The 15034-nt window shown below is 42.8% G+C and overlaps 3 protein-coding genes across 4 annotated transcripts in view; 1 reads left to right on the forward strand and 2 right to left on the reverse strand.

Moving 5' to 3' along the window:
- Window positions 1-5148, reverse strand: part of Plx (PTB_TBC1D1_like and TBC domain-containing protein plx) — a 47839-nt gene extending 42691 nt beyond the window's left edge. Inside the window, exon 1 of one of the 2 annotated variants that reach the window (XM_076797954.1) lies at window positions 4850-5148. The gene's annotated coding sequence lies outside the window, so the exon portion shown is untranslated. Of the gene's footprint in view, window positions 1-3383; window positions 3599-4849 lie in introns of those variants that run through there. The other variant, XM_076797953.1, reaches the window with a different exon arrangement.
- A 493-nt stretch (window positions 5149-5641) lies between these two features.
- Window positions 5642-8845, reverse strand: Elp3 (elongator complex protein 3). The gene is made up of 10 exons (XM_076797574.1): window positions 8232-8845; window positions 7988-8167; window positions 7678-7919; window positions 7399-7602; window positions 7085-7338; window positions 6826-7015; window positions 6537-6754; window positions 6207-6467; window positions 5967-6148; window positions 5642-5754 (listed from the first exon to the last, which is right to left on the reverse strand). The coding sequence occupies exons 2-10, from the start codon at window positions 8004-8006 to the stop codon at window positions 5669-5671; spliced, it is 1656 nt and encodes a 551-aa protein (XP_076653689.1). The 5' UTR covers window positions 8007-8167; window positions 8232-8845; the 3' UTR covers window positions 5642-5668.
- A 461-nt stretch (window positions 8846-9306) lies between these two features.
- Sirt6 (sirtuin 6) lies at window positions 9307-14414 on the forward strand. Its single transcript, XM_076797391.1, has 7 exons — window positions 9307-9748; window positions 9954-10081; window positions 10742-10860; window positions 10932-11055; window positions 11127-11300; window positions 11763-11886; window positions 12046-14414. The coding sequence occupies exons 1-7, from the start codon at window positions 9683-9685 to the stop codon at window positions 12541-12543; spliced, it is 1233 nt and encodes a 410-aa protein (XP_076653506.1). The 5' UTR covers window positions 9307-9682; the 3' UTR covers window positions 12544-14414.
- Window positions 14415-15034: the final 620 nt, after the last annotated feature.

Raw genomic sequence — 15034 nt, forward strand, 5'->3', positions numbered from 1 at the left:
TATGTCACGCGAGATTACATGCAGCTACGTGCTTATGCTCCTGCGCCTCCAAGAAAATATTGTCCGCCGTGCTCGTCTTGCACCCTCCTTGGAGGAACTTGCGACCATTGTTGTACTGCAAGACACACTGCAAAGATACTGCAAAATTTTAGACTCAAGAAATTCGGATATTACTGCGCTGCAAGTTTGTGAGAAATGAGCTCAAGGATCCCAAGAAAAAGGATTACCTAAAATATGTCTGCACCATTATGGTACTAACGATAATGATGGTTGATCGATTGCCATTCATGGAAGAGTAAAAATTGATTTTTTCGCGTGCACATGTGTGTTTCGAGCTCGGCTCAGCTCTCGCCGGCGAGTCGGAATTTATGATTGAATAAAATCGCCGCACAGTTCCGCGACACCCATTGGGCGGCTATACGCTCGCAAAAAGGAGCATAAGTGCGTTCAAGGAATTCCAATGTCACGACGGAACAGCGGTTTCGTCGCCGCGCAATATACACGACAAAGTGCCGATAACTTTGCACAACGAACAATCAACGCGACGATCCAATTTCGTCACGGAATTGAGTTTCGCCGATGCATCGATGCGTATCGATCTGTGTCGAACAATTGGACAGCGTCCATCGATCTTTGGATTTACTTAGCGCAGCGGCTCTCAACCCGTTCGCCAACGAAACCTTGATTTTCATTCGTCACCCGTTTAAGCTGTCTCGAAAGTTCAACGAAAACAACGTAATCAATCACAGTTAAGCGAAAAACGATATAATCGTACATAACTGAACTCTTTTCACTTAGCAACAAAAATGCTTTACCTTATGAATAAATGGAATGAAGCGAGTCAGGATCGGTACATTGAATTCATTAACTGAAGTATCGAACGGGTCATCTGATATTATTCTACGATGCAAATGTACCGGATAAATTAAAAAATGTACTGGATACAATAAAAATAAAAATTTATAACATACCAAGCACTCTTTTGACCTTCTTGCACTTTGCAGATGCTACTCGAATAACATACAGTGAATGTATCAGTGTAAAAATTGATCTGGGTCCATTTTGGCCCAAAATGGTAAGTGTGCCATTTAAATTTTCACCTTCACAGCAAGTTTTTATGCTCAGCTATATACATCGAATCAAACAAGAGGATTAACAAGTGTAACAAAATTCTCTGTGGGTCCGTTCAGACCCAGCTCCGCAAGTTACCATCCGCCGGAGTGTAAGTCATCTGAAGGTTAAGTATAGACGGCCAACTCCGTCCCCCATTACCAAGAAAGTGTTGACTCAGAAGAGTATGTTTCCGACGATTCTATTGTTAACGCGTTCGGTTTTAATCGGTGGCGAAACGGCGTGAAAATGGCGACCGGATGGCATCGCGCGAGTCGCTTCCGATTAATCTCAGATTAGTTCCATCTAGATTCCCCGCAACACGATACCACGCTCGAGCATAAATTCGCGGGGCTTAACAAGAAATTCATGGTCAACCAGGAGTGTCCCACTTTCCGACAATGTTCGTTGCACATGTCGACGTCTTATCTGGCATGGCATGTAGGCGTACGGGCATAACACCGCGCATTCCCGGCAACGTGCTACTTCGGTGAACAAAGATGCAAATTCTAGTGCGTACGCGGCGCAACATCGAGGCGACCACAATAAGAAAAAAAAGTAAACCGAGCAAACTGCTGGTAATTAGCCTGCTCGACTGATCTCTCGACTTCGTAACGAGACCGAGCGATTTTATAAATTATTATTCCGGAGCTCGTCGATAGACCTTGAACGCTGCTCGACAACGAGACGATTCAGCTTGCTTCCGTTTAAGGATTTATTTAGATTGGGCTCAACGTTTTGTTTAAAATATTACCCGTTTGAATGCAACGTTTTAAACAAAGGACAGATTTCATCGAACAAGGTACCTTTCTATTTCTAACGTCATTTTACACGTATTTCAAACACGTGTCTAAATATGGTAATTAAATGGATCTATGAAAGAAATAATATTACAGCTCAAGGAGCCTTTGTATTAAGATACATGAGCACGATTGAAAGTAAGGACCATTTAGTATCTGAAAGTGTTTTTCCAGAAAATGTCCGCATTCAAACTGTCTTCGACAGATAAAAGAGAGCTCGCCAGGAAGTGCAGAAATAAGCATGAGAAAAGGAGGTTCTTTTCCTCTTTAGAATCATGTTATGAAAGGACATGAAAAATGACGGTTACCTAAGTGACCGCCATCTTTCGGTTTTCGCGGATATTACGGGAGACGAAGTCCCCCCTCTCCCTCGCCGCAGCCAGTGTCAATACGTTTAGCTATTAGATTGTCACTACTATTTGGGAGAAGAGGTATGCGAGCGCGGTTGAACCTAATTGCCCTACACTGTTCCGCTTTTAAAATCGTCGCGCGGATATATCGATCTCTTATCTGGCGTAATGTAGTCGCACGAATCCGATACTAGGAATTCTCGGTAGAAGCATCGCCGTCGTTGGGTGGCCTAACAGTGTTATTCGAATAAACAGAGGCGGCGGTAATACGAGTGCAAACGATCGCCTGCGACACGTATCGAGTGCCATACTCGAGCAGCACTTATTTTTCTGAATACGATGTGCGAGCCGCGGTCGCGTGAAAAAGTATAATTAATAATAATTCGAAACTTTAACAAATCGGCGAAGCGCGGTACGCTTTCCAGAAATACGAGCCTAATGCTGAGCCGATTTATCTGGCGAAGAGATCAGAGTCTGCAGTTGCGCGTACAGCAAAACCACTCGATATTATAATGTATCTCTGGTTGCAAAATTAATAATAATCTTCTCGTATTTTATTAATTGAAATTCAAGCCTCAATTTACTGAACTGGCTGAACACTATATTGTGTTATTCTATTAATTTACTACATTATACAAAAGATTAATTTCTATGGAGATCCTGTCTCCTTGACCGGTGTACCGGTCACCGGTGACCGGCACGAATCGAAGGAACCATTTATCGTACACCGATGCCCGTCACGGGGTGGATAGATTTCTATGATACAGCGCCGATTATTATGAAATTAAGTGTCGGTCACCGGTGACCGTCGCAAAGTAATGTACTATACACCATTCTCGGTTATGATGTACATCGACATTGACCACTCTCCATCGGTGTTTACCGTGAACATTGTTTGAAGGTGTCGGTCATCGGTGACCGTCGCAAAATAATGTACTATAAACCATTCTCGGTTATGATATACATCGAAATTTACCACTCCCCATCGGTGTTTACCGTGAACATTGTTTGAAGGTGTCGGTCACCGGTGACCGTCGCAAGATAATGTACTATATACCATCGTCTATCACCGGTGACCGCCGCACGATTCTGATACTATTTTGGCGTCGGAACTTTAGCTCACCGGGACAGTTTGCGATGCTGGATCGAAGTCAGGATAATCGGCTATTCCCTAGGTTTTGTTCACGCGAATCCTGAGGGGCACTTAGCACGAGTGACGCAAACACACACAACCCGTCACAAGATCACGACCCGACAACTTCGCGAAATCCGCGAACCGCTCCGGTGCCATTCGTGCGACGGGAGCTAATGGTTGCGAGACGATACCCGTAACGATCGTTAAGGACAAACTTAATAATAGTAGCCGGATATTTACTATAGATCGCGAGTCATCCAATTGGCCGGTCAGAGACGAATTCATGACTCGCGGCCACTTTGCGAATATATCGCGAGCGCCGAGCCAAAATGATCGCGAAACAGAGGGAGGCGTGCACCCGCGCGCGAACACCGCGAGGACTCGCCACGATACACACGAGGGAGGACGTGACGGGTTGTCCCGATGGGTATCGGGTGCGAACACGCCGTTTATCGTAATTTTCGATCGGCAATTAGAATTGCGCAACCCGCCGATAATTTGTTGCTTTGGATTTTGTCCAATCGAGCCGTGATATAACGCGCGATTTTTTTCGGGTGCATTTTCAATTTGCGCGGTGACGCAGAGCGAAACACCGTGGACGATCCTCGGACGAAGTCCTCGGAAATTTGCACCTTTTTCGATATCCATTTTATCGCTGAATCGCAGATTGTTTGGCGGATAATGCTTCATAGAAATCCATACAAGAATTAATTATAGAAACATCAATTCTATGATAAAAGATTTTATCATTATTCTTGAAATAAAGATTAACGAATCTCTTATTATCATATCTCGACTGTGTTAGATTTCAATGACTTCGTATACCTTGATCAAACTTGCTGACAAAGCACAGCGAAACAAGACAATTATATCCAATGTGAAATTTTGCTGGCTCAACGAAACATAACCGAGCTTACGTTGGCAAAGCCAGTGTGTAGCATCAATTTTATTCCGAATACCGACCTCGTCAAGAAATGTTAATTGCATTCTCACAGTCGACAATTTTTGCGTTTACGGGGAAGCGTATTGAAGTGCGAATGCACCGACAAGGTCAAAGCACCTCGATAAATCAAGGAACTGCAAGAGGAACATGTCAGAACCAGTTACGACGCAGGATTACGTACACCGCGATCGTAAATGTCGGAGGAGTTTCTCTTTTTGTTTACATAACACGGATAGCGTTGTGCAGTGCACGCGTTCGAAAATCGTGCACTGTGCAACCACCGAAAACAGCGAGTTTCACAACCGAACCGTTTACTGTCAATCGAACGCCATCGCGTCTCGTCGACGGCAGACCCGAAGCGAAATTTCAAAATCGCCGGTCAAGGAGCTCTCTTCTCGAGGAGCGAGATATATCGCGAGGATAGAGGATCTCGAGTGCAACGAGTCGCAGCCGAAGGAGGAACCTAACCTAAATGTGAATCGGCGTTTCCTGATGGAAATAATTCGCTTACCTTGACACGGTTTGGCGCCAGGACACTTCGTCGCACCTTTTTCTTCTGTCAAGGAGCCGCCTTGATTCGCCCCAAAATGTCCTCTAGCGTTCACCGACCCATTCCTTGCTCGACATCGTCGTCCCGGTGGCGAAAATGTCAGACGCTGCAGCACACACGCGGTAATTCGCTCCTGCCGAATCGCGCGTCCGTAACCGAGACGTATTTGAAACAACACACATCACAAAACAGGAACCGTTCAAGCGCGAGCAACAACGTTCACTGATCGACAGCGGTGTCACGAATGTGACTCGCTTTTGTTTACTCTCTCCGGCTCGTGACAGCAGGTGGCGCAAGGAAAGGTGGGGGATCCCATGGCTCTTCCTTTATCAACCGATCGAGCGATCGAATTGTCCACCTTCGATAGATCGCAATTATCGATGCTCCTTTGTCTTTTTCCTATCAAAACAATTAAAAAAAAACCGGATTTATATCGCGCTAATTTCCGAACGATTTTCTATGAACCTTACTAGTTTACTCTCCAATCAATTTTTAGCCTTTCCTACGAACAAAAGTTCATTGAACACTAATCACTAGACTGCGGATTTTTATGTCAAAATAAAGATTGTCTGACTCTATCCCGACTACAGGAGTCACATAGACATTTATTTCTCTTCATAACAATTTTAGTAAGTTGAGAATAGGAATTCTGTCTGAAAGAAATTCGTAGTTCCAATTATAGTTGCTATTTAAAAAACGATATTTTTAAAATGGTTTCAAGAAATAAAGGTCCGTTTAAATGATTACACGCAATTCCATTGTACAATTATTAATCACAGTTTATTTGCAATCTATTAACATTTTAGACATGTACGGTCCATCGAGTTCGTAGCCCATTTTTCTGTAGTAGTTCCTCGTTCCGACACCTAAGAAAAGATTTTAATACATAGCTGACTAGCTAATGGAATGTCTATACGATCTCTACTTCGCCCAACGAGTCGAGTTAGCAAAGGTAAACAAATGCCAGTGCAACAGAGTTGAAGTTATATTTCTCAGATAGTTAGCAAAGGACGCATGCTGGTATTTTGTTTATCTACTCTGACTCGTCCCGTGGGACTGAGTATAGTTATTTTTATACCAGAGATGACAGCTATCTTTTCAGATTGATGTTCCTCTCTCGCAATTCGCTCCGCCTCTTCCATCAAAAGCATACCGAATCCTTGATGCTGAAACTTGGTAGGGTCCCGAGCGTTTACAGGGACTACACTACCGTACACGTGAAGTTCTCTCACAATCGAGCACCTGCCTTTAAGTTCTGGCCTGTAAAATATAAATAATTACTAGTATCGTTAAATAACACTTTCAATTGACGATTTACCTGAAGGTTTCGCTGGAGCACTTTCTCAATCTTAGCAGACCGACCAAAATATCCTGTGTAGGATCTTCGTACGATAGGAACGTTTCCCAGCCACCGTTAGCGACATAGTCACGACGAATGAGCTCTACTTCGTAGGGTTGCACCTGATGGTGAATTTCTTGGATACCCACTTCTCGAGTTCTCACGTCTCGACAGTCGGTTCCCCAGTCCTTCATTCTTGCCAGCGCCAGTTCACGTAAATTTCCGCGTTCTACACCTGAACTACGTATTAAATAATTACTTTAATTTCACAAATTAAATATTGTTGAACTATACTGGATATATTCATACCTGACTAAAGGCATCGGTATATCTCTCTGTACACGATAGACGCGAGTCCAAGGCGGAATGAGTGCCAATATGCGAGCTATAAGATCTATCAGATCACTGGGCGGGTAGCTTTTGTACCTTCCAGTTTTCCAAAGTTCGTACAATCCTGTACCACGAATGACCAGTGTTGGATAAATCTTTAGACCGTCCGCTCTGAACGCTGGGTTTGCGAAAAATTCCTGAAAACGGAGGAACCTTAAAAAAGATTCAAGAAGAAAAGAATCAAAGAATACACACAAATGCGACTCACGATAAATTGGTTAATGTCTCTCTCCATATCTACATTCGGTAAATCTGGCATCATGTGTGCTATTACTTTGAAGCCAGCGTCTTTCGACATCTGGAAACTCTCACACACCGCACGCACTGTGTGTCCTCTGTTCGTATCACGTGCTACATCTTCGTACACAGATTGTACACCAATTTCCAAGCGGGTACACCTGTAACAATCATATTTTCGAAATACATTGTTTGATCATTTCTTTCTGTGGTATAACTTTGATATATACCCGTAGTTTAACATGTCCGACAGATGTTTCTTCAGGCAATAATCGGGTCGAGTTTCTATGGTAATACCTATGCACTTCGTTCGACTCCTTTCAGAGTATTTGACTGCTTCTTCAACATTGCTGCTAACGTGTCCAGATAATGCATCGTGCAAATTTCGAATGAAATAGTCTCTATAATCCTCTGGCAGAGACATAAATGTTCCCCCCATGACAATAAATTCAATCTTATCTACATTGTGTCCTAATTGTTTTAACTGTAATGAAATTTGGTGTTAGTGCTTGTGAAGGGGTTGCTTGTAGAATTTCACATTCACCTGTTCAATACGATGCCTTGTTTGCAGTAATGGATTATACCTTGCACGAATAGCCCTCATGGATGTGGGCTCGTAACCAGTGTACGACTGTGTTGAGTACTCAAAATCCGAGTCAGGACCACCAGGACAATATACACAGATGTTCCCTGTCATATTAATATGAGGACATCTGTGCGGCTTGCACATTACAGCCACAACAGCTATCTGCAAGAACCAACAGACTCAATGTATCTTTCGTAATTATTTGCTATACAAGATTTCATCTTTTAAAGTACTAACTCCGCTAGCAGTTCGAATAGGTTTAGCTTTCAATTTTGGCAATAATATACTCCTTGCTTCCGCAGGCACAGCAGCAATAATGTCAACCAATCTAGGCGATGTCTGCAAACCATTCTTGGAAGATATTCGAGTTTTCAATTTGTTTAGGTCCACATCCCTATTTGCAGCGTGAGCCCTCAACAATTCTTGTATAATTTCACCAATTGTCATCATCATCCGTTCCTCCTTGCTCTGTTCATACTCTAAAATTGAAGTTGTACATGAATGTGAAATATTTATTTAAATAAATATTGCTTAAGATATTATTTACCTATTTTAATTCGAGTCATGATTGTATGTTACAAAAGCCCTCAAACTTCTAAAATCTCAAGGGACAATTAGAAATATAAAACTCCGTTTCTATTATGAAAATTGTGGGTTAACTTCGGTGACACCATGCACGCTTCCATTTGCGAAATACGTATGACCATCTAGTGGTTGGAGTTGGAAGCTGTAATGCATCCAAAAATCGTCAGTTGGTAAGCAGGTTATCAAATTACTTTTTATAAACTTACCGTAAGTTGGTACGAGCTCGATTTCCATTGCAGATTAGAGCATAGACAAAAACAAAAATAGATCTAACATCGCAGTTTAGGTATGGGAATAGGCGCTGGTCCGGGATATTTTTTTGTCTCATACATGGGTGATTTTGTATTACAGCCTACTGTACAAGGGTCCAGAGAAGGTAAGGCTCCAGGAGAGGGAGGGGTTCACAAAGGGGAAAGGGCCTGGGAGGGTAGGGTTCAGGAAAAACAAAGGTCCAGAGAAGGAAGGAGTCCTGGGAGGTCAAGGCTCCAGGGAGGGCTAGGGTCCAGGGAGGGTTAGGGTCCAGCAAAAGAAGGGGTTTCGGAAAGGGAGGCGTACGGGGGTCAAAGATTCGAGGAGGGGAAGGTTCCAAAGATGGTATGGGTTCAAGGACGACAGGAGTCCAAGGAGTGGTAGGGTCCAAGGAAGGCAAGATCCACCAAGGTCTACGACTCCACGAATCTGCAAAGGTCCCTGGGGGTGCCAGGGGCTGAACCCCCAGCGCATCTGGGAGTTCCCAGGAGGTCCGTTCACCCTGACAACTCCGGGGAACTGACAAGTTTTCGGTGCGCACCTGCCGTGTATAGACTTGCCCGCAGAATACATACTTGGTCGATAGCGCTGCGAACTTAGAGCGCAGGGGCACCTGCATAATTCCTGCGTGTCTCTTTAAAATAGTACTACACGCGAAACTACGTACTGTAGTTAAAATACATTTATTTATATTTGTTGCTAAATGTTGTTCAATTTCAATATCATTGCAATACTACAACATTCCATAGGAATATAGAAACGCGAAAGTTTCGAAAGCGCGCCATAACATTTAAAACGCTACACGCAGCTGGTAATCGATAGAAAGATGAAAGAAGCTGTAACGAAAGCGCGCGCTTTACTCGACAATTCGTCAACAATAAGAAGGGCGGCCGGGAAGGGGAATAGGAGGTCTGTTTTCGAATATTCCGCCGAGTCGATCTAGTGAGCAAGGGTTGCTGTGGGTGGCGCTGAGTGGCCGCGGCATGAATTGAATGGACGCGAGAAACTCAAGCGTCTGCAACGCTAAAGCCGCCAGTTCCGGGTTCGCTGAATGCGCAGGCGCCGCACGTTTATTATCTTCTTTCTGTTCAAGTGCCATTTCATTGCATGCAGTGCAGTCTATAAAACAGAGAATGCGTTCTCGGTGGATCTCGAGTTTCCTATCACTTATCGTCATTCGTAGCGTATAAACATAACAGCACGCGGTCATTAACTTACAAATTGTTTACGTGTCGCGCGCGCGGGTACAGGCACATGAGAGCTGGCTGATATCGGCGTCGGGATGCTGGTTACTGCTGGTTACTGCTAGAGGAAAAAAAAACCGGATCGAGAGAACCATTGTAAGCGTCGCACGGGCTTTCACGGTTTCGGATCGAATATTCTGTGCGTCGTCAAACACCGAGGCAAAATGTCATGCAGCTACGCGGACGGGCTCTCGCACTACGAAAACAAAGGAGTGCTGGGTCTCGAAGAGGTAAAAAAAACTCCATTGTTACTGATCGTTTGGCGGGAGTCTATCGGTCATCCGCGCGACCCTTTCAACTTTGACCCTTTGTTGTTTCGTCGAGTCTGTCCGTCTTCGTCTCGTCCCCGTATTCGCTCGCTCTCCCACCGCTGGTTCCTCGATCTTTTTTTTTCGCCTTGGTTTTTTAATTCCCTCTATCGTTCGTTGTTTTCAGCGATACGACAGCGTCGAGGCGTTACGACTGAAATGCGGTCTACTCGCCGATTGGATAAAAGCGGCGCGTCACGTCGTTGTTCACACCGGCGCCGGCATCAGCACTGCTGCGGGCATTCCGGATTTTCGGTGATTATCATTTGTAATTTTTCGCTCGAATCCCCACCCTACTTCTATGTATTTCCATCCCCTCCCGCCGCCACACCGATGGCCCATCATATCCCGATCTGTTGTGCGCCCGAAAGCGCCACCGGTCAATTCTTTTAAATTAATCAAGCGGGAACGAGAGCCGCGAAGAAACAACCGGAATCCGTTTTGGTCCCAGTGTCCACCATTGTTGTGCGCAGCTTTGGTGACGATCATCCGTCCCGAAACGATCATGAATTCACAGGCACACACACACACACGCACACGATCTCTCGCCGGATTCCAGGCGAAAATCATTTTCTCCCTCTTTTTTTAAAAATAAAAACACATTCAACATATAGCCGGATCTTTATTTGTCACCTCGTATTATTAATGAGTTTTTAATAAATCAACGCCCAAAAATATCTCTCGAAATTAAATCGATCCAGTCAATCAAACCAGTATTGAAAAATTAAAATTTATTCCAGATTCTTCAAATCCCAATTAAACTCAGAATACATAATTGCAGTACAGTAAAAATAAATTTTAGAGAGCATAAAATTATCCTGAATTTATTGAAAACTTGATATGCACAAGATAGAGTAGCTTAGTGTGCTTGAAATCTGTAATTATAATTTGCATGGTCAATGTTTAATATTTTAGAGGTACAAACGGAGTATGGACATTAGAACAGAAAGGTTTAAAACCTACAATGAGCATCTCCTTCGATGAAGCGATACCCACCAAGACACACATGGCATTGAAAAAATTAGTGGAAGCCAGTGAGTATAACGAACCCGGAACAGTCATGCACCGGCAATACTAAATTCAAACCAATACCGTTCTATTGTAGAAAAAGTAAAGTTCATCATAAGTCAGAATATCGATGGTTTGCATCTACGGTCAGGAGTGCAGAGACAGCACCTCGCGGAGTTGCATGGAAATATGTTTACGGAACAATGCGACAAATGTGGCAGGTTGTTATCTTGCCTTGGAGATTACGCACAGCGTTTATAAGGGGGAAAATAACACAGTGTTTTCGTTTCAGACAATTCATTCGGAATTTTGCAACGAAAAGCGTGGGCAAGAAATCATTAGACACTGTTTGTAGATCAGAACAGATAGGCGGTCGTCCTTGTCGTGGCCGCATGCACGACACCATTCTCGATTGGGAACACAACTTGCCCGACAGCGATCTGACGCTGTCTGATCTGCACTCTAGGTAATTTAACGTTTCCATGTTGATAAAAAATGTTGATTTACTCGTACGTTATGTTCCATGTTATACATATAAACACAAAAGGTGGAAATCTGGAGGCGTTGCGCAAATTTTGACAAGAAGAAAATTCATGAAAATCTTATTGGCAAGAGAAACACAGTGTAGTCATGTGGAAACGTGACTGCTTCTTTGTTAATTCGCTAAAAATTTGATCTTTTGTTTGCGTACAGATGAAAAGAAGAGCGCCTAAATGTTTCACGGTTGTTGAAGTACAGTGTTAGATGTTTCAAAATTTCGATACATCTACGCAAGTATGCGCAAAAAAAATATTTTGGAAAGCTTTCGTTGATCAGAAAATCCTATCTCGGTGTCTCTCAGGTTTCAGTTGACAATTATATTTCATTTACCACGGTACCGGGTAACGCCGTCCGGAGTAAAACTAACTTGAGAAAAATACAATTACAGTGTGGCCGACTTGAGTATATGTCTGGGGACGACGTTACAAATTATTCCCAGCGGTAATCTGCCTCTGTACACCAAAAAGTATGGAGGCCGGCTAGTTATATGTAATCTACAACCCACGAAACATGTAAGATAACATATTACGTAATTAATCGTAATCCCCTCGCACCCACTGAATGTACTAACCGATAGATTAATAATGTAAGGTTGTTCCTATGTAAGTTATTTGATGATCGTTACTCGAAGAATCTGCGCGTTCGACTAGAAAACAATGTCTTGATTTTAGGACAAAAAGGCGGACTTGATAATCAACGGCAACATCGACGACATTATGGTCAGCGTGATGAAAAAGCTGGGTTTAGAGATCATGGAGTACGAGAGCACGATGGATCCGACACGAAACTCCGACACGACGTCCAAGGAGATGGATTGGACAATACCGACCAGCAGGATAAAGGAGATGAACGTCCTGTACAAGAAAGTGTGCAAACCGATGAAGAGGAAACGGAAGACGTTCATGTACGAGAGAGAGCGGACGGAGGTGGCCAAACGGGAGGCGAAATCGAAGAAGCCGGCGTTCATGATGAACCAGGACATAAAGACAGAGGAGGATCCGTTAAACCCATCGAACATAGGATGCAACGAGCCAGTTGTCAGCGACATGAGCAGTAATCCCGTGAAGATCGAGCAAGACATCAAGGATCAACTGGAACCGTTCGAGGAATTCTCGACGGAGAGCGTGAGCCAGCCGGACCCTGATTTACAAGTGTCCGACATACTGTAGCATGAAGATTTTAACATATGGTGATCTTGACGACCTAATATTCTTGTTGAGGGATCCTTCTGTTTCGGACGCTTGAAAATATATTAAAAATTCGAGCAGCCTTTCTCCCGTTAAATCAGATCGCGATAATTCGAAGGGATAAACGAAAAAAAAGGGTTGTGGATTTCGAGATAATTGCGACTCTCAACGGTTCCTCTATAAGAAGTCTGACGAATGATCGTGTTTTCAAGCTCCGAAACGGGAAGATCCCCTTAGTTTTCAGTCCACGTTCAACTTATCCATGAGTGCATATAGAATGGATGTTATCTGTATGTGAAGAATGCCTAAAGTGCTACTGATTTGTTTATATTGAAAATGATACCGCAGTACATGAAAAAAAAAAGAAAGGTTCACGGAGAATTGTAACAGAAGTTCGGTAAACCGCTTTTATCGTCAGAAGCCAGAGAACGCTGCGCAATACGTGTACATATGTGTAGTAGTAATTTCGTGGTCGCTTCATGTTTTGTCCGCTTGCCCCATTACTCGAGCGTGTGTACAAGCGTAGTTCTTGCCACGAAGGTCAGTGCTTCAGCGACTAACGTTGTATCATACTTCCGACCTGCGCATAGATGCATGCACATCATGGGTTCTTTCCATTGTCGTAGTACATTGTCTAACGTTATGTACTTAAGATGATTTATTTAGGATCGTTTGTGAGACGTTGTTAGGTATTCCGCGTAGATCTCTGAGAAGAGATGTGCACTTACCGGTAACGATATAGTCAGATGAGTAATACATTATAGTTTCTCGCCGCAAGGAGATCTGGAACACTCTAAAATTCTCAATCTAACTTTCTAATATTAAAAAGTCGCCACGCACAACTTGGAAATTTTGATAATAAGCTGAAAGAGGCGTTCAATGAAATGAACTTCGAGAAGAGACCTGCGAAACTGTTGTGATATCATTATTTGAAAAGTTCCAAAAAATTTAGAAAAATAGGCTCAGAGAAACAATTTCAGAATGAGGGTGGTTCTAGCAATGATTTCCTTCACAATTCAGTGCTCTAATCTGATTCGATCGTTACCCGCGAGTACACGTGTTTCTTATTACGTTTAAGTGCGTTTAATTAACATATGAATATATATATATGATAAATATATATACACTGTTCGTGTTTTCTGAAACTGTGACCAATACTTCCAGAGGTTGTTCGATGATTAATGGAGCGATTAAGGAAGTTCTATAATGATGTTTTAACTGAGATACTCGTTGCTAGCTTGGAACGTTTAAGATTGAGATCTTTTTAATAGAAAGCTCCGTACGAGCGTCGATGTTGTTTGGTCATTTGATAGTTAAGTGTCTCTTTCTCGTTAAACGCACACGTTTGTACAATCGCGACACAGCGATACAGATCTCTCTCCTCCAGGAACGAACGTCGAACCAAGCAATAGATAACGACGATGTTCACTCACTGTGACGATGTACATGTCCGCGTGAGCGACTCGGAAAACGGAAGTGCAAATGGTTTACAAACGTCAACAAAAAAGAATGATAATTCGAATAAGGAGAAAAAGATATATAAGCGAGTCTTTCTTATATCGGCATTCGACGCTATTCAGTCGATAGCGTGTTTTACAGTAGAACGCAGATTAGTGAAACGTGTAATATTTATATGTACATAGCGATGCGCGCTTTGTTGCTCCTAATAATTTATTACTTTAATTCACATTATTTACTGGACGTTACTATTAGTGAAATATTATAGCATTCGACGGGAAATAAAACTATGGAAACGGGATCTCTGCGGCTAATGTTATCCACTCCCGCCTTTTAATTTGGCTCTGCGTGCTTGTCACTCGTTAATTTATAATTAAACTCTAATATAAGTTGAATTTTAAATTGTTTTCATTCTTTCTTCTATTTAAAATTGCATGTACCTACTCGTTTTCGTCATAAACGCTTGAAAGAGTAACGACATTGGATCGGGTTGTTTGGGTAGTGATAGATTGAACAACGTTTAATGTCTTTGATATCGTATATTCTTATTCATAGGCAAAGTTTAAACAAGGATACAACATAATCATGTACACGTGCGCTACAATGATTACTCCATAGCTTAAATTCTCTTAACTCGAATCAAGAAAAAAACGTCACTCCAAAGATTCAAACGCCACTCGCCACTTTTGTAAATAGATCTTTATCGTTTCTATATATTTTATACTTTTTTTTTTACGCGTATCTCGCCAACGCGTCGCGGTGCATCAACGTCGAACATATGTTTGAAGTAGCGTTTCCTAATCCGTCGGAGTCAAGTAAATATGTACAGTCGCGCCAAAACGTTCGCATTTTTTTCTTCTCGAATATTCATCAGCAAAACATTACAACGCCGTTGTATAGATCAAGGTACTCTCGAATCAAATGAGCAACTAGAATTACGAGTTCGAGAGGGACTATATTCTCTTCCGCGTAGGTTCCTCGATTCGCGATAATGTTTCGCGAGGATCTAGAAACA

The sequence above is a fragment of the Halictus rubicundus genome, chromosome 12 (genome assembly GCF_050948215.1).
Source record: "Halictus rubicundus isolate RS-2024b chromosome 12, iyHalRubi1_principal, whole genome shotgun sequence".
Lineage (NCBI taxonomy): Eukaryota > Metazoa > Arthropoda > Insecta > Hymenoptera > Halictidae > Halictus > Halictus rubicundus.